General features: G+C 46.9%; 1 protein-coding gene across 3 annotated transcripts; it reads left to right on the top strand.

Annotated features, from left to right (window-relative positions):
• Positions 1–2,365: 2,365 nt before the first annotated feature.
• Kifc1 (kinesin family member C1) lies at positions 2,366–21,549 on the top strand. 3 transcript variants are annotated; one of them, XM_070023982.1, is made up of 11 exons: positions 2,366–2,658; positions 11,379–11,516; positions 11,704–11,803; positions 13,046–13,099; positions 13,202–13,261; positions 13,463–13,860; positions 14,509–15,285; positions 15,838–16,128; positions 16,222–16,295; positions 16,418–16,493; positions 21,354–21,549. In XM_070023982.1, the coding sequence occupies exons 2-11, from the start codon at positions 11,490–11,492 to the stop codon at positions 21,396–21,398; spliced, it is 1,902 nt and encodes a 633-aa protein (XP_069880083.1). In that variant the 5' UTR covers positions 2,366–2,658; positions 11,379–11,489; the 3' UTR covers positions 21,399–21,549. The 3 variants fall into 3 exon arrangements, with proteins under 3 accessions (XP_069880083.1, XP_069880081.1, XP_069880082.1); XM_070023980.1 differs by lacking the exon at positions 2,366–2,658 and adding an exon at positions 6,505–6,645; XM_070023981.1 differs by lacking the exon at positions 2,366–2,658 and adding an exon at positions 6,505–6,645 and having other exon boundaries at positions 11,376–11,516.
• The last annotated feature ends 222 nt before the right edge of the window (positions 21,550–21,771 follow it).

Genomic DNA, 21,771 nt, shown 5'->3' with positions numbered 1-21,771 from the left:
TTTATTTTTTTGTCATAGGGTTTGAACTCAGGGCCTGGGTGCTATCCCTGAGCTCTTTCACTCAAGGCTAGCGCTCTACCACTTTGAGCCACTTCTGGTTTTCTGTTGGTTCATTGGAGGTAAGAGTCTCACAGTCTCTTCTGCCCAGGCTGGCTTTGAACCACAATCCTTAGATCTCAGCCTCTTGAGTAGCTAAGATTACAGGCATGAGCCACCAGCACCCAGCATTCTGCCGCCAATTTTGATTGATACCTGAAGTGGGGACAGTCTTGTGGCACTATGCCCTTAACCTGCCTGGCCAAGAACAGAATTGAACAAGAGGATACCTAGCTTTCTGAGAACAGCAGTGAGTGGGAAGGAGTCTGTGCACATTCAGCCATGAGAGTGTTTTGTGTTACGTGAGATTGTAAGAGGAGAGAAACAGTTTTGTTTTTCCTTTTATGGTTGGCTAAGGGAGTGCCTATGTGAGGTTCATTATAGTTTTGTGGGGGTTTTTTGTCGGTCATGGGGCTTGAACTCTGGGTTTAGGCTTGGGTGCTGTCCCTGCTCTCCTCAGCTCAAGGTGAGTGCTCTACCACTTGAGCCACAGCGCCACTCCCGGTTTTCCTGCCTGGGCTGGCTTTGAACTGTGATTCTCAGATCTCAGCCTCCTGAGTAGCTAGGATTATAGGTGTGAACTACTGGAGCCTGGATGAAGGTTTTTTTGTTTGTTTTTGGTTGGTTGTGGGGCTTGAACTCTGGGCTTGGGCACCATCCCTCAGCTCTTCAGCTCAAGGCTAGCGCTCTACAACTTAAGCCACAGCACCACTTCTGGTTTTCTGAGTGGTTTATTAGAGATAAGAGTCTCATGGACTTTACTGCCTGGATTGGCTTTGAACTGTGATCATCATATCTCAGCCTCCTGAGTAGCTAGGATTACAGGTGCGTGCCACTAGCCCCCCACTGGCTGAAGTTGTGTGTGTGTGTGTGTGTGTGTGTGTGTGTGTGTGTGTGTGTGTGTGTTTCTTTTTGTTGGTCATGGGGCTTAAACTCTGGGCCTGGGCCTTCAGCTCTTCAGCTCAAGGATAGTGCTCTACCACTTGAGCCACAACACCACTTCCAGCTTTTTCTGTTTATGTGGTACTGAAGAATCAAACCCAAGGCCTCATGCATGTGAGGCAAGCACTCTACCACTGAGCCACTTTCCCAGCCCCCTGGCTGAAGTCTTTAATCATTCCAAAACAGAGGGAAAAATAGGGCTGGGGTAAGGTTCCAGTAGCAGAGGTCCTAGGGAGTGTGATTTTTTTTTTCTTTTTTGGGGGGTCCGGTCATGGGGCCTGAACTCTGGGCCTGGGCTCTGTCCCGAGCCACAGGGCCACTTCCGGCTTTCTTCTTTTTGCTTATGTGGTGCTAAGGAATCGAACCCAGGGCCTCAGGCATGCATGCAAGCTCTACCACTGAGCCACCTTCCCAGCCCTGTTCTGGCTTTTTTTTTTCTGCTTATGTGGTGCTGAGGAATTGAACCTAGGGCTTCATGCATGCAAGGCAAGCGCTCTACCACTGAGCCACCTTCCTAGTCCCGGGAGTGTGAGTTTCTGAGTTGGAACCTCAGCACTGCCAGAGAGAAAGAAAGAGAGAGAGGAGGAAGAGAAAGAGGATGAGGGGGTTATAAGAAAATGTGGCATTTGGAGGAATTTAAGTTACTGGGAGAGTGGCTCCAAACCCCAGGACCATGTGAAAAAAAGAAAAAAAAAAACAACAAAGAATAGGATCTGAATATGAGAATGGACTTGGACTTGTTCTGAATAGTGCAATCAGTTGGCATGAATCGCAAAACCAAAATGAAAGGAAAAAAATATGCAAGGCAGGTTGTGTGTGTGTGTGTGTGTGTGTGTGTGTGTGTGTGTGTGTGTGTGTGTGTGTGTGTGTGTGTGTGTGTGTGTGTTGGGGGGTCGTATGCTTGTAATCCCTGAATCCCTGTAAGGAAATGTAGTCACAAGGGCATCAGAATAAAGAAAGGACAGAAAGGGAATTCAACAGACCAACAGGCTTTATTTGGGAGTGAAGCCTGAGAAAGGCAACCAAATCTTCTTCAGCCTGGCTGAAGGGAAAATAGCATTCAACCCCCCCCCGCCCCCCTCCCCCACCCTCTTGTAACTAGGGTCTCTTTAAATATTAGGCAGAAAGAGTGAAATCGGGTGAGATGGAGGCGGGGTGGATGAGCAACTGTTATTTTGACTGAGGAATTTCAAGGACTTAACAGCCTCTGTGTTAGTCAGGGAGATTAGCATCAGATGTGGCCTTGGTCATAGGTTCTCTTTCAAGACAGGTGGTACATTTGTTCAGGGGAGAAGGGAGGGAAGATGACTCAATGGGGTCAGCCGCAAGGGCTGTTCTAAAATATGGCTGTGGAAGCTGGGCGCTGGTTGCTCACGCCTGTAATCCTAGCTACTCAGAAGGCTGAGATCTGAGGATCATGGTTGAAAACCAGCCGGGGCAGGAAAGTCTGTGTGACTCTTATCTCCAATAAACCACTAGAAAACCGGAAGTGGCGCCGTGGCTCAAGTGGTAGAGTGCTAGCCTAGAGCTGAAGAGCTGAGGGACGGTGCCCAGGCCCAGAGTTCAAGCCCCAAGACCGACAAAAAAGGATGGCTGTGGCGGTGAAGTGAGTGCTTTAAGGTAAGTCACTTTCTATCATTCCCAGCTACTCAGGAGGTGGAGCCAAGAGGATTTGAGAGCAGCCTGAGTAAAGGTAAAAAGACTGTCACAGAAAAAAAAAAAAAAATGAGAGGAGGGGCTGGGAATGTGGCTTAGTGCTTGCCTAGCATACATAAGACCCTGGGTTTAATTCCTCTGTACCACATAAATAAAATTAATTTTTAATTTTTTTTTTTGCCAGTCATGGGGCTTGCACTCAAGGCCAGGGCACTGTCCCTGAGCTTCTTGTGCTAAAGATTAGCGCTCTATCTTGAGTCACAGGGCCACTTCCGGCTTTTTCTGTGTATGTGGTACTGAGGAATGGAGGCCAGGGCTTCATGCATGCTAGGCAAGCATCCTAACACAAAGCCACATTCCCAGGCCCCCAAAACAGTTTTAAAAAGGAAAAAAATATCCAACTAAATGGCCCAATTTCTGGCTTTTTGGTAGCTAATTAGAGATTAGACTCATTGTCAGTTCTTTTTTTAATTTGGTTATGGATGTGGGGCCTGAACTCTGGGCCTGGTCGCTGTCCCTCAGCTCTTCAGCTCAAGGCTAGTGCTCTACCACTTGAGCCACAGTGCCACTTCCGGCTTTTTTTCTTTTTTCTTATGTGGTGCTGGGGAATCAAACTCAGGGCCTCATGCACGCAAGGCAAGCTCTCTACCACTGAGCCACCTTCCCAGCCCAAGTCTCATTGTCAGTTCTGCCTAGGCTGGTTTTGAACCTTGATCTTCAGATCTAAGCTTCCTGAGTAGCTGGGATCACAGCCACTGTTACTGGCCTTTTTCTTTTTCTTTTTCTTTTTTTGCCAGTACTGTGACTTAAAGTCAGGAATTCCCCGGGCCTGGAGTTCTTGCTTAGCTTTTCCGCCCAAAGCTAGTTAGTACTCTAACACTTAGGCCACATAAGGAATTTCCAGGACTACTTCTCAGAATTTCCAGGACTACTTCTCAGGCGTGTGTGTGTGTGTGTGTGTGTGTGTGTGTGTGTGTGTGTGTGTGTGTGTGTGTGTGTGTGTGTGTGTGTGTGTGTGTGTGTGTGTGTGTGTGTGTGTGTGTGTGTGTGTGTGTGTGTGTGTGTGTGTGTGTGTGTGTGTGTGTGTGTGTGTGTGTGTGTGTGTGTGTGTGTACTGTGACTTAAAGTCAGGAATTCCCCGGGCCTGGAGTTCTTGCTTAGCTTTTCCGCCCAAAGCTAGTTAGTACTCTAACACTTAGGCCACATAAGGAATTTCCAGGACTACTTCTCAGAATTTCCAGGACTACTTCTCAGGCGTGTGTGTGTGTGTGTGTGTGTGTGTGTGTGTGTGTGTGTGTGTGTGTGTGTGTGTGTGTGTGTGTGTGTGTGTGTGTGTGTGTGTGTGTGTGTGTGTGTGTGTGTGTGTGTGTGTGTGTGTGTGTGTGTGTGTGTGTGTGTGTGTGTGTGTGTGTGTGATTTGCCCATCCCAGACTTGAACTTAGGGTCGAGACATAGTTCCTGAGCTTCTTTTGCTCAAGGCTAGCATAGCACTTTACCACTTGAGCTACAGTGCCACTTCCAGCTTTTTCTTAGTAGTTTATTGGAGATAAAAATCTCACAGACTTAGCCGGGCGCTGGTGGCTCACGCCTGTAATCCTAGCTACTCAGGAGGCTGAGATCTGAGGATCGCGGTTCAAAGCCAGCCCGGGCAGGAGAGACCGTGAGACTCCTATCTCCAATAAACCACCAGAAAACCGGAAGTGGCGCTGTGGCTCAAGTGGTAGAGTGCTCGCCTTGAGCTGAAGAGCTGAGGGACAGCACCCAAGCCCAGAGTTCAAGCCCCACGACCGACAAAAAAAAAAAAAAATCTCACAGACTAGGCTGGGAATGTGGCTTAGAGTGTTTGCCTAGCATGCATGAAGCCCTGGGTTTGATTCCTCAGTACTACATACACAGAAAAAGCCTGAAGTGGCATTATGGATCAAGTGATAGAATGCTAGCCTTTAGCAAAAGAAGTTCAGGGATAATGCCCATGCCCTGAGTTCAAGGCCCAGGACTGGCAAAATAAACAATCTCGCAGACATTTTTTTTCTTTTTTTTTTGGTCATAGGGCTTGAACTCTGGGCTTAGGTGCTGTCCCTGGGCTCTCCAGCTCAAGGCAAGAGCTCTATCACTTGAGCAACAGCACCACTTTTGGTTTTCTACTGGTTTATTGGAGATAAGAGTCGCATGGACTTTCCTGCCTGGGCTGGCTTTGAACTGCAATCCTCAGATCTCAGCCTTCTGAGTAGCTAGGATTGGTGTGAGCCACCTGCGCCTGGCTTCACAGACTTTCTTGAATGGGCTGGCTTTGAATGTGATCCTCAGATGCCTCCTGAGTAGCTAGGATTACAGGCATGAGCCACCAGCGCCTGGCTTCAAATGGGTTTTCTGCACCAAATGAGAGAAATAAATTTCATTCTTTAATCTTTCTTATTTTTCCTGGTCTAACATTTAACTTTGATAATGTCTGCTATAGTTTCTTCTCAAAATTCATGTTTCAGTTCCTCCCTTCCCATCCACTGCCTTTCTTCAGTATTCTCCTTTATTTTTCTTCTTCTTTTTTTCCTCAAGTCCCTGCTTTTTTGGGGTTTCTCTAAGATATCAAAGTTTAGGGAAGGAGAGTCTACAATGGATTTGAAAATGAGCAGTTCAAGTTCCACACCTGTCAGATATCCAGCTGTAAAATAAGCCCCTGGCAGATCTTTTTGTCCCTGTCATTCAGTCTCATAAATAAAATCCTGCCTATGTCTGGATTGGATGGAAACTCAGATGCATAAATTTGGTAGAACTACTGGACAAAGTGGTACATTATTCACATGGCTAGGTGATTGTTTTTGTAATTAAGATTGGTAGATGCTGTGTGTGATAAAATTGCTTGGACTTTGAAGCTAATGTAATCTAAATCTATATCTAACCAGCTCTGTGCTCTGATGCTTGTTCCTTTCTAAATCCTTCTCATCTATCTTTCAGAAAAGACATGCAAAACGCAGGTCCAAGGTAAGAACTAAATTAATAGTTTGCCATTGTAAAACGAGATAATGCATATACACAAAAGCACAAAATGCGTCATAAGTGGCGCGGAAGACTCTTCCTGGGTTCGAGACTGTGAAAGTAGTTCGCCAACACCAATGACAGCACCCACGCTTAAGATCACAGGTGGCAGGAGAAACAGGGCTGTAAACAAACACCTCGAATTTCCACCCGCCGGGCTTTCATGAAGCCCCAACTTATGCCTAAGGTTTCTAGATTTAGTGAGAAATGGCCAAATGATCCCCAAAGTGGACAGACCCGGCAATTCACGTTAGCTCTAATTACTAGGACCACCAAGACGCGAGAAGCCACGCTCTGGCGCCAGTCTGCTCCGACCCCGACACAGTTTAGACTTGCATGCCCCATCTCAGCCGCCAGGAGGCGCTCCCGCAAGGGCTTCGGTTTGCGCACGCGTAATTCCTTTTCTCCAGGAATCCCTCCCTCCCCCTCCGCCTCCACGCCAGTTACGTTACGACCGAGCGGCGTTCTTGACGCATTTTCTGACGTATCGAGCGGCGACGTAAATCCAGTGCGCTCACTGCTAAAGGAATTGGGAGGGGGGGGGGGAGGGGGGTGGAGGAGGAGGGAACCGGAAGTAGATTTAACCCGTCTGTCTCCTGGACACTTACTAGACCGGAAAGAGAAGTCGCAGGCTAGGAGGGTGTGGCCTCGCGAGGCGCAGGGAGCTGCCATTGGCTCTTGTTGGAGGCGACAAAGACGATTGGCCCCTGCGCGCAGAGCGTGGTAAGAATGGGTAACGGCGGTTGAAATTCAAAAGTGGCGGGTGTGGCGCGCGGCCGGTAGCCGTCAGAACCCGCCGCGCGGGTACTCTGTGTCACTAGCGGACGAGAGAACGTGGGTCCCAGGAGCCCCGGTGTCCTTTCCCCTTCCATTGCACCACCCGGCGTGTGCGGGTCGGAGGTGGACATGGAGCCCCAGGTGAGAGCGGGCGGCGAGTGTCGCCCATTGGGGGGGGGACGACGGGCGGTCGTCGCTGCTCCCGCGTTTGGGACTCCAGGCGGGGCCTGGGTGGAAGGCGAAGGTCTGTGCGGCCCCGCGGTCGTGGAACGGGCAGAGGAGGCCGTGTGGACGGGGGGAGCAACCCCGGCAGGGCTTGGGCGGCAGGACTTGGGCGACGTCTTTCTGCCCGTCCCCAGCTTCCATCTCGGCCGTCCCCGTCCCACTTTTCCGCGCCAGGATTGACCATTTCGAATTCTCAGGCCCATCTGACAGGTTTCCGCTTTTGGTGTGAGAAGTGAGGGTTCTCTTTTAGAGAAATGGTGTCCAAGGCTGGATCCTGCGGGTGTCCTTTGTGTTGGCTGATGTGTGTGTAGGTGATACTGCCTTGACCTTTGGCGCCAGTAAAAGTCCCGTCTGCATCCTTTGTTTACTAGTTTTTCACGTTTGTATTCATCCAAAGTAAAGATTCAACCTGAGACTTATTGTATTCTGGCAACCAAAAAACAGGGCTGTGTGATGTGACAATGAAAAGTAGTAAAATGAAAAGCCTTGCCAGATCTATTCATTAAATATCTATGAAAAAACTCACTTTTTTAGACATTGATAAATTTTTTTCTTCACGTGATATTTTATTCAAGATCACTTCAGACGGGTTATTAGATGTGACTGATTTTAACAAGTTCTATTAGATTTGTATTATATGTTCTATTCATAGTCTTTTGTGAATCATTGCCTTATTGTTTAAAGTGATGGCCTATATTGAACTTTGTATAGGTACATTCCTGGTTTTATGACAAAATAGAACCTTTAAACTGTCCCAGACAAAAAATAATGGCTATTAGAAGTATGTTTTGTTTTTGCGTGAGTTACTGTTACTATATTTGTTTATTGTAAAAGTAGGTGTGTAGCATTCAGTGCAGTTTTTAAAAGAAGTAATTTAACAATACCTGTCTGTTGTGAGTACCCCTGGGGCTTGAAGTCAGGGCCTGAAATCTGTCTCTGAGTTTTTTTTTTTTTTGGGGGGGGGTCCAGTTGTGGGGCCTGAACTCTGGGCCTGGGCGCTGTCCCTCAGCTCTTCAGCTCAAGGATAGCACTCTACCACTTGAGCCACAGCACCACTTCCAGCTTTTTTTCTTTTTGCTTATGTGGTGCTGGGAATCGAACCCAGGGCCTCAGGCATGCAAGGCAAGCGCTCTACCACTGAGCCACCTTCCCAGCCCCTGTCTCTGAGTTTTTGTGCTCAAGGCTAGCGTTCTGCAACTTGAGCACAGCTCCACTTCCATTTTGGGGGTGTTTAATTGAAGATAAGAGTCTCACAGCCTTTTCTGCCCAGGCTGGCTTCAAACTGCCATCCTCATACTTGATTTGCTAAGATTACAGGCATGAGCCACCTGCATTGGGATCTCCTGAGCTTTTTTACTCAAGGGTATCACTCTACCACTTGACCCACAGCTCCACTTGCCACTGGCACCTTGGCTTCATTAAACATTTCTTAAGTACCTACTGATTGCCCGGGACAGTTGTAGGTACTAGGATGAAGTAGTAAAGGAGACAGAAGTCCTAGCTATCAATGAGTATGCAGAGACAGCAATAAATGCAGTAAGTTGTATAGCTCTATTAAAAGGTGTTAAGAGTTATGCAGAAAGAAAAAAAATAAATTATGTTAAGAGCAGAAGAGGAAGCCAGCTGACTGGATAGTATTACATAGTGGTTTCAGTAAGCCCCTTTAGAAGGAGAGAACTGAGTAAATAATTGGAAGTGGTGAGGGAGGGAGAAAAGCAATTGGATGTTGAGGGAAAGATCATTCCAGGCAGAAGTAGTCTATTACAGTAGAGATCTCAAAGAGTTTGTATCAAGGAGGCCAGTATGGCTGGAATTAAGTGAACAAAAGGAAAAAGTTGTGCAAATGATCAGTTTGCTGCTGCTTTTTTGGGGGTGGGGGTGGGGTGTTAATGGAACTTGAACTTGGGCTCTTATACTTGCTAGATGGATGCTCTACCTTCCTCTTGATCCATGCCTCCAACCCTCTTGCTTTTGTTATCCTTTCTCCCCGTAGAGTCTCAAATGTATGCCTCAAAGCCAGTCTCGACCATAGTCCTCCTATTTATGATTTCCTTATAGCTGGGTTGACAGATATGCTCCCTAGGTCCAGCATTTTCCTAGTAAATATTTTGCCCAGCCTAGCTCACACTTCAGTCCCCTCCTCACGACCTCCCAAAGCAGCTGGAATTGTAGGCAAGAGCCTATAATCTGATAACTGGGCCTGGCCGTTATCCAACTTTAAGTGGAGATGTTGAGGAGGCACTAATGTGTAAATTCAGAAGTGAGGTCTAACCTGGAAGTACAAATTTGGGAACTCAGTATATTGATATTTAAAGCTGGAAGAACACATAGTGAATATACATATATAAAAAGCCAGTGGTTATGGTATGTTGTTGCACATCTGTAATCTCTGTACTCAAGAGAACAGGCAGAGCTGGCTAGTTAGGGCATGCCTGTCATCCAGCTGTTTGGGCAGCAGAGGCAGGAGGATCATAAGACTAGGTCATGGGGCTGGGAAGGTGGCTCAGTGGTAGAGTGCTTGCCTTGCATGCATGAGGCCCTGGGTTTGATTCCTCAGCACCACATAAGCAGAAAAAGCCGAAAGTGGCGCTGTGGTTTAGCGTGCTAGCATTGAGCTGAAGAGCTGAGGAATAGTACCCAGGCCCAGAGTTCAGGCCCCATGACTGACCAAAAAAAAAAAAAAAAGGCTGGGCACAATGACTTAAGCTTGACATAAGCTGCTGGAGAGAAGGAGATTGGGAGAAAAACAATCCAAGGGCAAATGGGGCAAAAAAAATTTAAGACCACATTTCAGCCAATAAAAGGTGGCAAGCTATTTTATACTTGTTATCTAGGAATGGTAAATAAGAGGATTCCAGTCCAAGCTGGGCTAGGTATAAATAGAAGACCCTATTAGACATACAATGAAAACAAAAACGCCTGGTAGCATGGCTGAAGTAGTATACCTGCCAAGCAAATGCATAGACCTTAGTTCACAACTTAATGCTGACAAACAAAAAGAAATTAGTTAACTGAAAATTTGGGTCAGTTGATGCGGGGAGTGGGGGGATGGGGGGGTGGGTTGTGGCTTGGGCTAAGGGTCTTATGTTCTTGTTTGACTCTTTTGCTCAAGGCTGGTGCTCTACCATTTAATCCACAAGACCATTTTCAGCTTTATTGCTAGTTAATTAAAGATAAATCTCATGGGTTTGCTTGTCTGGGCTGGCTGCGAACTGTGATCCTCAAATCTCAGCCTTTTGAGTAGCTAAGATTGATTGTAAGTGTGAGTCACCAGCACCCTGCTTAATTGAAAATTTTTAATCAAAACCACATCAACCATTCCTTCTATGATATGGGTAACAGGACTAACTTTGACAGACACCTTGGAATTTTTTCTCTCTCTACTGCCTTCCAACTCCCAAGCCAACTCCTAGTTAGATCAATACTTGGTTGCAGGCAATCCAGCTCCTCCTGTTCATCCCTCAGAGCCCTACTTTACTCAACTGCTTCTCCTCTGCTTAGCTGTCAAGCTCTCCTGAGTTCCATGAGAATTAAGTCTCAATGCCTGAAGGCATCCTTTGCACATAGTGAATTAAATTATGTCTGTATACTCAAAATGCTAAAAGCTGTGTACATCCTTGAGAGTGTTGAAAAAATAGGTCATTTTCCTGTAGAGCAATTATCTTGTAGAACTCGCTTGGAAAGGCTGCCTTGGGAAAGAAGGGACTTAGATGTTCATTACTTAGTTCAGTACCTAGATCAGTGCCTGGCACACAGCATATGTTCAGTAAATCTCTGTTGAATGAAAACTGTGGACTCTTACTCAACCTCCTGAGTAGCTAGGATGATGGGCTCTACCATCCAGTTACATTCTTGTTTGTGTGTGTGTGTGTGTGTGTGTGTGTGTGTGTGTGTGTGAGAGAGAGAGAGAGAGAGAGAGAGAGAGAGCGTGAGCGTGTGAACATGCACACATGCACTTGCACCAGTCCTGGGGCTTGAACTGATCTCAGCCTCCTCAGTAGCTAGATTACAGGCGTGAGCCACAGGCACCCGGCCCATCCCTTATTTTAGCTCCAGTTTAAGCCTGTTTCATAGCTGTACCATATGCATGTTTGAGTTTTTACTTTCCAGAAGTGTCCATTTTTCTCTGCTCTTCAAGTCCTACCCTAAAAGTTAGTTGAAGTCCCGCAACTGTCTAGTTTTTACCATAGAAGGTGTTCCCCCTTTTATGTCATGTCTTACTACTTTTTTTTTTTGTCGGTCTTGGGGCTTCAACTCTGGGCCTGGGTGCTATCCCTCAGCTCTTCAGCTGAAGGCTGGCACTCTACCACTTGAGCCACAGCACCACTTCCAGTTTTCTAGTGGTTTATTAGAGATAAGAGTCTCATGGACTTTCCTGCCTGGGCTGGCCTTGAACCGTGATCCTCAGATCTCAGCCTCCTGAGTAGCTAGGATTACAGGTGTGAGCCACCAGTGCCTAGTGATGTCTTACTTCTGACTGTGCTAATTGGTTGACACACTGTCTGCAAGTCTCAGCTTTTGGCCTAAATGATGCTTAGTTAATGCTTATTGATGAGGATGTTGAGAACTAAGGCTGGAGGTTCAAAAAGGGAGTTTATAGGATATTTGGGCTTTGGGGTATTGTCTTAAGTGTCTCTTTTTCCCAGTAGAGGTCTGCCTTGTTAGAAGTGAAGGGGAACGTAGAACTGAAGACATCCCTGGTGAAGGCCTCGTCCCGATTACCTCTCCCAGGAAGCAGGCTCAAGAGGGGCCCTGAGCAGATGGAGAATGCCTTAGAACCTGCGAAGGTGAGCTGTGTGTACAGAACTGCACATGGTTGAGAAAGAAAATATGAGTGTGTGTGTGTGTGTGTGTGTGTGTGTGTGTGTGTGTTGTAAGAGAGGCAATAGGGAGAAGAGGAGGGGGAGGAAGAGGAGAAGAGTACAGATAAATAAAGGAAGTTGATCATAGGCCTTGTCTTTTATCTTTTTCCAGAAACGGACTCGAGTTCAGGGTGCAGCACCCAAAATGAACATATCCCGTCCCAGAGCACCCCCTCTCAGCACAGCAGCACACACACAAAGCCAGACTGCAGGTGGGTTCTAGGGATGGACAAGGACCAAAGCCATGGGAGTACACTGCTTTTCTCCTGGCTCTTTTCATTTTTTCTTTTCTTTCAATTTCACTCTTTTTTGGGGGGAGGGGGAGGGGTCAGTCTTGGGGCTCAAACTCTGGGCCTGGGCACTGTTCCTCAGCTTAAGGGTAGAGTCTGCCACTTGAGCCACAGCACCACTTCTGGTTTTCTGGTAGTTCATTGGAGATAAGAATCTTATGGACTTTCCTTCCTGGGCTGGCTTTGAACTGTGATCCTCAGATCTCAGCCTCTTGAGTAGCTAGGATTACAGGTGTGAGCCACTGTTGCCTAACTTCAATTTAACTGTTTTGAGTAGGTATATTTCACTTACTTCAAAATTCCAAAGGCACAAAGATTGCTTTACAGTGGATGTGTTGTCGTATCCTTCCCCTCTCCCCCCATTTCATTTGCCCTGGTGGGGCAGCTGTGTGTCCTTGTAGGGAGAGTTTGTGTATTTGAGCAGATATGGGCATTGTCCCAACTTATTTTCACACAGATAATAGCATACTTTACACAATTCTGCTCTTTTTACTTATTTCCATCCAACTTGATTCTTCGTGTAATCAGTAATTTCTGGTCTTAGGAGGGACATCATCGGGAGCCTTCCAGTACTACAGGACAGTTAGAAGTTACCTTATTTCTAGATTTAAAAAATACTTCTGCTGGGCTGGGAATGTGGCTTAGTGGTAGAGTGCTTGTCTAGCATACATGAAGCCCTGGGTTTGATTTCTTGGTACCATATAAACAGAAAAAAGAAGTGATGCTGTGGCTCAAGTGGTAGAGCACTAACCTTAAGCAAAAGAAGCTCAGGGTCAGGTGCTGGTGGCTCACACCTGTAATCCTAGCTACTCAGGAGGCTGAGATCTGAGGATCACTGTTCAAAGCCAGCTCGTGCAGGAAACTCCATGAGACTCATCTCCAATAAACGACCAGAAAACCAGAAGTGGTGCTGTGGCTCAAGTGGTAGAGCGCTAGCCTTGAGCTAAAGAGCTGAGGGACAGCACCTAGGCCCAGAGTTCAAGCCCTATGACCAACAAAAAAACAAAAAACAAAGGAACAAGCTCAGGGACAGTGCCCAGGCCCTGAGTTCAAGCCCCAGGACTGGCAAAACAACAAAAAAAACACCTTTGCTGCTCCTGGCTCAATCAGTATATACCACCTCAGTTATTGTTCTATTTTTTCCTCTCTCCCATCTCTGGACAGCTCAAAAAGTTCCCAAGAGGACAGGACCCCGTTGTTCCACAGCTTTTGCTTCAGGTAATAATGCTTAGAAGCTGGAGCTGAGAAGGAGTGAATATAAAGAGGATGGTAATAGAGTCACAAATTCAATAATTCTTATTCAGCTCCCCAATTTTCTAGTGGTAAAGAACCAGAAGCCAGTACCTGCTGTTCCTGCTGTTCCTGCCCAGAAGCCTGCCAGTAGGTGACAAATCTAACAATTGGGTGAGAGGCTGGGATAGGGAACAGGAGATGGTGAGTGCCTAGGAAAATCCATTTGGTCTTTTCCTGTCTCGAGGGTAAGGACATAGATGTGGTGTCAGGTGTGGAGGCCCTGAAAGCCAGAGGGAAGAGGACAGAGAGCCAGGACTCCACCATTTGTCTTTTTTCTGTCCATACCAGCATCAGCTGCTCCTGTCGTGGGAGTGAAGAAACCCGGTAAACGTCCTGCCTGGGACTTAAAGGGTCAGTTATGTGACGTGAATGCAGAACTGAAACGATGTCGTGAGAAGACTCAGACACTGGACCAGGAGAACCAGCAGCTGCGGGACCAGCTCAAGGAGGCCCAGCAACAGGCCAAGACTCTGGGGACAGAGCGCAGCACCCTAAAAGAGGAGCTGGCCAGAGTACAGGCTCAGGCTGAGCAGGGCCAACAGGAGCTGGGGAGTCTGAGTGCCCGTGTACTGGAACTGGAAGAACGGCTGGGCACGCAGGAGGGCTTGGTGCAAGCGCTCCAGAAGGAACAGTTGGAATTGCAGGAGGAGCGCAAGGTGTTGGCAACCCGACTGGAAGAGCAGGAGGTGGGGGTCAGATTCTCATAAAGTGCTAGCTCCCATTGCCTAGCAGAGGTCATGTACCCTCCCCTTCCAGGTCCCCCTGAAGCTCTTTGGGCTCAGAACTCCCGACTACCTATCACCACCATTATGTCTGTGCTTCCGGGCTCCACCCAGTCACTCCTGCCTCCACCTCCTTCCACTCCTCTCTGTGCTTCCTCTGTGTTCATAGTTCTCACTAGGATCTGTTTCTTCCCCTTGCCCTCAGTTCCCCTTTTTCTCAGATCCCCAGCCCTATTATAGATCTCTGAAGTACCCTCCCACTCCTGTGTCCATGTGAGTCCTTGGTGAGCTTCAAGTGGATTATTTGCACTTTCATATGATTCAAGTCTAGTTTTTTGTACTTTGAATATGTGCTTCACTTTTTTGAATATTCTTTTTGTGCTCCATTCTTAGTTTACCTGTTCTGTGGAGTGTCAGCCTAGCTATCATCTTTGTGCCTCCTCTAGATATTTCCATAGCACTCCTCTCTCCTAGTACTGTGAGTCTGTTTCCTTCTGTTTACTAGTCTACACAGTCCATGGGGCTATATAGGAACCTACTTCCACCCTTTGCCCCACTTGGCCACATGACTTGGTTGCATCTCACTCTCTGTGTCTATTCTGTTCTGGGCAGAGGCGACTGCAGACATCTGAAGCAGCTCTGTCAAGCAGTCAAGCAGAGGTGGCATCTCTGCAGCAGGAAACTGCAGCCCAGGCGACCTTACTAGCTGAACGCGGAGACCGTCTCCATGGGCTAGAGATGGAGCGCCGGCGATTGCACAACCAGCTTCAGGAACTCAAGGGCAACATCCGGGTCTTCTGCCGGGTCCGCCCTGTCCTCACAGGGGAGCCCAGTCCATCCCCTGGCTTCCTCCTGTTTCCCCCTGGCCCTGCTGGGCTGTCTGATCCTCCAACTCGCCTTAGCCTTTCCCGGTCTGATGATCGACGTGGGACTCTGAGTGGGGCTCCAGCCCCCATTACCAGACACGATTTCTCCTTTGACCGGGTATTTCCACCAGGAAGCAGACAGGATGAAGTTTTTGAGGAGATCTCCATGCTTGTCCAGTCAGCTCTGGATGGCTATCCAGTTTGCATCTTTGCCTATGGCCAGACAGGCAGTGGCAAGACCTTCACAATGGAGGGTGGGCCAGGAGGAGACCCCCAATTAGAGGGGCTGATCCCTCGGGCACTGCGACATTTATTCGCTGTGGCCCAGGAGTTAAGTGGCCAGGGCTGGAGCTACAGCTTTGTGGCAAGCTACGTAGAAATCTACAATGAGTCTGTCCGAGACCTGCTAGCCACTGGGACCCGAAAGGGCCAAGGAGTGTGTGAGATTCGTCGAGCAGGACCAGGAAGTGAGGAACTTATTGTCACCAATGCTCGATATGTCCCTGTCTCCTGTGAGAAAGAGGTAAGGACCCATGAATACTTGAGATTGAGGATGGGGATGAATAGGTAGGGAACCATAGGGGCAGCGGGGGGGGGGGGGGGGGGGGGGCAGGGGGGAGGGAGAGGGAAGGAACTGGAGAAAATTGACCAGTAAGTTGTGAGGACTAGGAGTAGGAAGGAGTGATATAGTTGCTGAAAGGCTGAAAGGGCAGATCTGTAAGATGCATTATCAAGTCTTGTTTCCTGCTACAGTCCATGCTCAGTTTACCTGAGCCATGTCAGCCTCCTAGCTGTTCCTCAGTTATTAGTGACAGTCCTAATTCAGGAACTTTGCCTGAATGCAGTCAGGCCATCTGGGTTGTTTGTCCTGTCTAAACTTACACATTCCCACACACCTTCATATACTATTCCTCTATACTCTTATCCTTTAGCCTTCTCAGATATGTTGTCTATTTGACTTGCTTATTTTGTCTCTTCACTGAATAGAAAAGAAGTTCCAGGAGAGCATGCCTTACCTGGCATCATTATTTGATCACTTCTTGTCTCTTTGTCCCTTGTTGCCCTTGGTCTCTAGGTGGAGACTTTGTTGCATTTGGCCCGCCAGAATCGGGCTGTGGCTCAAACAGCCCAGAATGAGCGATCATCTCGTAGCCACAGCGTTTTTCAGCTGCAGATCTCTGGGGAGCATGCTGCTCGAGGCCTGCAGTGTGGGGCTCCCCTCAACCTTGTGGACCTGGCGGGGAGTGAGCGACTAGACTCTGGCCTAGCCCTTGGCCCTGGGGAGCGGGATCGTCTTCGAGAAACACAGGCCATTAACAGCAGCTTGTCCACACTAGGGCTGGTCATTATGGCCCTAAGCAATAAGGTGGGTCAAGGGCAGGTGGAGTAGGAAGCTGCTTCTGATGGGCTGTGCAGAACCTGGCCCTATCCTAATAACAGTCCTCTTCAACCTTTCCAGGAGTCCCATGTGCCTTACCGGAACAGCAAGCTCACCTACTTGCTACAAAACTCCCTGGGCGGCAGTGCTAAGATGTGAGTGGAAGGGACAGATGGAAGGGATTTAGTAGGAACTATAGTGGAGAGGGGTATTGCTGGGGATCTGTTTAATCTTTGCTGAGCACTAATGTTGGGTTGGGCTTCTTCTTTCTCCCTAGGCTTATGTTTGTGAACATTTCCCCCCTGGAAGAGAACGTCTCCGAGTCCCTCAACTCTCTACGCTTTGCCTCTAAGGTGAATTACCACTAATCCTAGGCCTAATCAGGACCCCTGACTGATTGTAGGCTTCTCTATTCCAAGTCCTGTTCTTTGGGTTGCGGGAGGTAGGGGAAACACATTTATCCAGAAAGGATTTATACTTGCTAGGCATATGGAGGACTGCCCACCTGGTTCCATTTTTAGTTACTGGCTTTTGAATTGAGTTTTTTTAGAATAGATAAATAAAGCCAGGCGCAGGTAGCTCACGCCTGTAATCCTAGAGGCTGAGATCTGAGGATTGTGGTTCAAAGCCAGCCCAGGCAAGGAAAGTCTGTGAGACTCTAATCTCCAATTAGCCACCAGAAAACTGGAAGTGGTGCTGTGGCTTAAGTGGTAGAGTGCTAGCCTTGAGCTGAAGAGCTCAGGGACAGCACCAGCCCCAGAGTTCAAGTCCCACAACCGACCAAAAAAAAAAAAAAAAAACCCAAAAACTAGATCACAAAAACAAGCTATGAATGCATGTTCTTATTTCCCTATCCTGTACATATGTACTTCTGAACATTTCTTTAACAAAACAACTCCAGAATTACTCCCATCACCAGAGATGACCAACCACATTATTTTCAGGTTTGGGTAGGGTACTCTGTAGATATACCAAAATTTATCCACCAGTTCCCTCTACTGGTCACTTGGATTGTTTCCACATTTTTTCCCTAATACAAACAAGGCCACATAGACTAATCTTGTACATGTGTTATTTTGTGTTTTTTAGTTACAACTTAACGATGTAGGCAAATAATCCTTGAAATGGAGAATTACAGGTTTTTCAGAGCATTCCAAATAATGTGAATTCAGGTTACAAACCCTGCAAGAGACAGCTCATGGCCATGAATTTTCAAGGAGACTCTGTGTTCCCTCCACTGGAGTTAAGCAAGTCAGAAAGTTTTCTTACTGTTTGTCTTGGCAGAAGGGTGATAATGGTGAATTTCCCCACCCCCACTCCCCCACCCCCTTCCCCAGGTTACCCATTTCTTGAGGGTAGTGTCCTTTTTTTCCTCCAGTACATTTTCTTTTTTTTCTTTTTTGTGGGTCCAGTCGTGGGGCCTGAACTCTGGGCCTGGGCACTGTCCCTCAACTCTGCAGCTCAAGGCAAGCGCTCTACCACTTGAGCCACAGCGCCAGTTCCGGCTTTTTTCTTTTTGCTTATGTGGTGCTGAGGAACCGAACTCAGGGCCTCATGCATGCAAGGCAAGTGCTCAACCACTGAGCTACCTTCCCAGTCCTAACAACATGAACTTTTGTGTGTGTGTCTGTATACTGGTCCTGGGCCTTGAACTCAGGGCCTAAACACTGTCCCTGTGCTCTTTTGCTCAGGGCTAGCACTCTATGATTTTGAGCACAGCTCCACTTCCAGTTTTCAGGTAGTTAATAGGAAGTGAGAGTCTCACAGGGACTTTTCTGCCTGGGCTTGTTTCAAACCTCTATCCTCAGATCTCAGCCTCCTGAGTAGCTAGATTACAGGTGTGAGCCACCAGTGCCTGGCTTAGAGTACATTTCTTTTTGGACAATGTCACTCCTTCCCTAATGTGAACTTCTTAATATTCCATACTAAGCAGCTAAGTTTCTGAAATGTCTCAAATGTCTTTTATACATTGAACTTGTTCAAGTCAGGATACTCATTATTTGCTTGAAAGATTTATTTTTCTCCCAACTCTTAGGTCATTTATTTGTTGAACTAGATCATTGAATATATAGTATTCTGAATTTTGGTTAGTTGTTTTCTCTTCCACTTATATCTTTTTGCTAATAATTAGATTTAGAGATTTATTAGACTTGAAATTCTAGTTCATTCAAATTTCTTGGCACAGTATACATCTGTTGTGTCTTTTCAGAAAGCACCTAATATCTAGTTGTTTTGCTTTAATTTTTATTGTTTTTTAAATTTTATTGTAAAGATACTATACAGAGGAGTTTGTTACATGAGTAAGGTAATGAGTATATTACTTGCCGAACATTGTTACACCCTCCTTTGTTTTTTTCCTACTATCCCTTCCCTCCTCTACTTCTCCCCCACCCCCCTTTTTTTTTTCTGGGTCATGGGCCTTGAACTCTGGGCCTGGGCACTGTTCCTCAGCTCTTCAGCTCAAGGTTAGCGCTCTACCACTTGAGCCACAGTACCACTTCTGGTTTTCTGAGTGGTTTATTGGAGATAAGCATCTCACGGACTTTCCTGCCCAGGATGGCTTTGAACTTCGATCCTCAGATTTCAGCCTCCTGAGTAACTAGGATTACAGGCATAAGCCACCAGGCACCCTGCTACTTATTTTTATTTATTTTTTATCAGTTGTGGGACTTGAACTCTGGGCCGGGGCGCTCTCCTTTAGCCTCTTTGTGCCCAAGGCTAGCACTCTACCACTTGAGCCACAGTACCACTTCCAGTTTTCTTGCAGTTAATTGGAGATAAGAGTCTCACAGCTGGACGCTGGTGGCTCATGCCTGTAATCCTAGCTACTCAGGAGGCTGAGATCTGAGGATCGCGGTTCAAAGCCAGCCCGGGCAGGAAAGTCCGTGAAACTCTTATCTCTAATAAACCACCAGAAAACCAGAAGTTGCGCTGTAGCTCAAGTGGTAGAGCCCTAGCCTTGAGCTGAAGAGCTGAGGGACAGCGTTCAGGCCCAGAGTTCAAACCCTACCACCGGAGGGAGAAAAAAAAAAAAAAGAGTCTCATAAACTTGCCTGCCTGGGCTTGTGATCCTCAGATCTCAGCCTCCTGAGTAGCTAGAATTACAGGGGTGAGCCACCAGCACCTGGCTTGTTTTACTTTTAATAATATCAGAATTGATATCAGAATTGAGTGTTGTCAGTCTGATCCATCCATTTAGAGTTTTGTGGATTTTGTCGGTCTTATTGGGCCTCAGTGCTCTTCAGCTCAGGGTGAGGGCTCTACCACTTGAACCACAGTGCCACTTCTGGTTTTCTGGTGGTTAATTGGAGATAAAAGTCTCACAGACTTTTCTGCCTGAGCTGGCTTTGAATCATGATCCTCAGATCTCAACCTCCTGAGTAGCTAGGATTACAGGGGTAAGCCACTAGCACCCAGCTTAGAGGGTTTTTAAGTGAAGATTTTCTAATCTCAGCTTTATCTTTATTGTGATTTTTTTTTTTATGAAGAATGTTCCCTTGCCATCTGCAGGCATACCTGAAAGATATTGTGAGTTTGGTTTTACACTACTACGATAAACTAAATATAGCAGTAGAGCAAGTCATGAACTTTTGGGTTTCCCTGTACATACAAGAGCTATGCTTGTCCAGGCACCAGTAGCTTACATGTATAATCCTAGTTATACAGGAGGCTGAGATCTGATGGTCACAGTTTGAAGCCAGCCTGGGCAGGACAGTCCATGAGACTCTTATCTCCACTTACTACCAAAAGCTGGAAGTGAAGCTGTGGCTTAAGTGGTAGAGAGTAGGCCTTGAGCAAAAAAGCTCAGAGACAGCACCCAGGACCAACACAAAAGCAAACCAATAACAAAAAACTTTATTGCCAAGTAGCACTAGTGATCACCTAAAACAACTGGAGAAAAAAGTTGAGTGTCCTCAGGGTTGAGTGCAGGGTTATAAGTCTCAAACTTATAATTTGTAAATAGTGCAATAAAATGAGCCATGCCTGCATTTAGTTGCTCTGAAAATTAGTCTGTGTAGAAAAAGAAAGGTAGTTCAGGGCTGGGAAGGTGGCTCAGTGGTAGAGCGCTTGCCTTGCATGCATGAGGCCCTGGGTTCAATTCCTCAGCACCACATAAGCAGAAAAAGCCAGAAGTGGCACTGTGGCTCAAGTGGTAGAGCGCTAGCCTTGAGCTGAAGAGCTGAGGGACAGTGCCCAGGTCCAGAGTTCAGGCCCCACAACCGGCAAAAAAAAAAAAAAAAAAAAAGAAAGGTAGTTCAGGCTTGGAAGTTGGCTCAATGGTAGAGTGCTTGCCTCGCATGCATGAGGCCTTGGGTTCGATTCCTTAGCACCACAAAAGCAGAAAAAAGAAGGAAGTGGTGCTGTGGCTCAATTGGTAGGGTGCTAGTCTTGAGCTGAAGAGCTGAGGGACAGCACCCAGGCCCAGAGTTCAGCCCCCACGACCAACAAAAAAGAAAAGAGAAAAAGAAAGGTAGTTGAATTCTTCATTGATTGTTGTCCAGGTTATTTTAATGTTTGTATACTTGTAGTGGGGCTTGAACTCAAGGCCTGTGTCTGTCACTCCTCTTTTTTAGCTCTACCACTTGAGCCATACCTCCAGTTCAGATTTTCAGAATTGATTTGATTCCAATTTACAGCAGCTCCAATGGTGACCTATTGAGTTTTTGTGGGGAGGTGTTAATCATTACAGATACTCAAGTATTCATTTTCAATGCTTTGCAGTTGTTCTTTCTAGCATTGATTGCCTTATCTTTGGCAGGTATGAGCCCCTTCTAGTTGACTCCTGTTAATTCATGTGTTTTATTTTGGGCCTTCTAGGTATGGAAATCAGAGTCTTACATCCCCAACCCTCCTATGTCCTTTAAACAGGACCCCAATTGCTTTCAGACTTGTGATGATCCATTTTCTAAGGAGCCTTAGTTCCTAAATAAGTGGTGTTATTTTGTCTAGCATAAGTATTTTACGGAGGGCCTTTGAGGTCTCTTTGAGGTCTCGTTATCGCTCTCTGTTCCTTTGTCCTGCATTTCTTCTGCTCTTTACTTCCTCCAGAGTGGCATAGAACTAATCATAAGTGGAACCAGCTTGGATATACTTTCATAGCCGTTATTTCAGTATTCTAGAGGGTAGCCCTAGCATTGGGGGTGGTACAACTTGGGGAATTTGTTCCGATTACTCTGCAAACATTTTTACCCTGTATAATCCCTTATCTTCAGGTGAACCAGTGTGTTATTGGTACTGCCCAAGCCAACAAGAAATGAAGATGGATCTAGATCCTGTGTATGTCTCTGTGTTTCTGGGGGAGGGGAGGGGTCTGAAGGACTGTGCCGAGAGCTTTATGTACTCGGGCTTATCAAATAAAGAATATTTGTAATTGCTTTTTAAATAAAGATTTTATTAGTGGTTGTAGAAGGCAAAGGTATTTTTCCTATCTGTAAGGATGGAAGGTGTGCAGGACTCGGGCCTTTATCTCTTAAGTGGGTCGCCACAAGGAGTGGGCAGTAGCCAGCCACACTCCCTCCCCACCACTGGCCACCCGGGCCGGTGTGGGACGTCGGGGGCCAGAGCGCAGGTGAGACGAGGCGCCCCCACCACTGCCGGCTCGTCCCTCCCGCCCTTTCCCTGCCTCACTGT

Source organism: Dipodomys merriami, unplaced genomic scaffold (genome assembly GCF_024711535.1).
Source record: "Dipodomys merriami isolate MVZ:Mamm:240054 unplaced genomic scaffold, mDipMer1.0.p SCAF_16, whole genome shotgun sequence".
NCBI classification, from domain to species: domain Eukaryota; kingdom Metazoa; phylum Chordata; class Mammalia; order Rodentia; family Heteromyidae; genus Dipodomys; species Dipodomys merriami.
The sequence above is the reverse complement of the archived record's forward strand: the minus strand, read 5'-3'. Positions and strand labels throughout refer to the sequence as shown.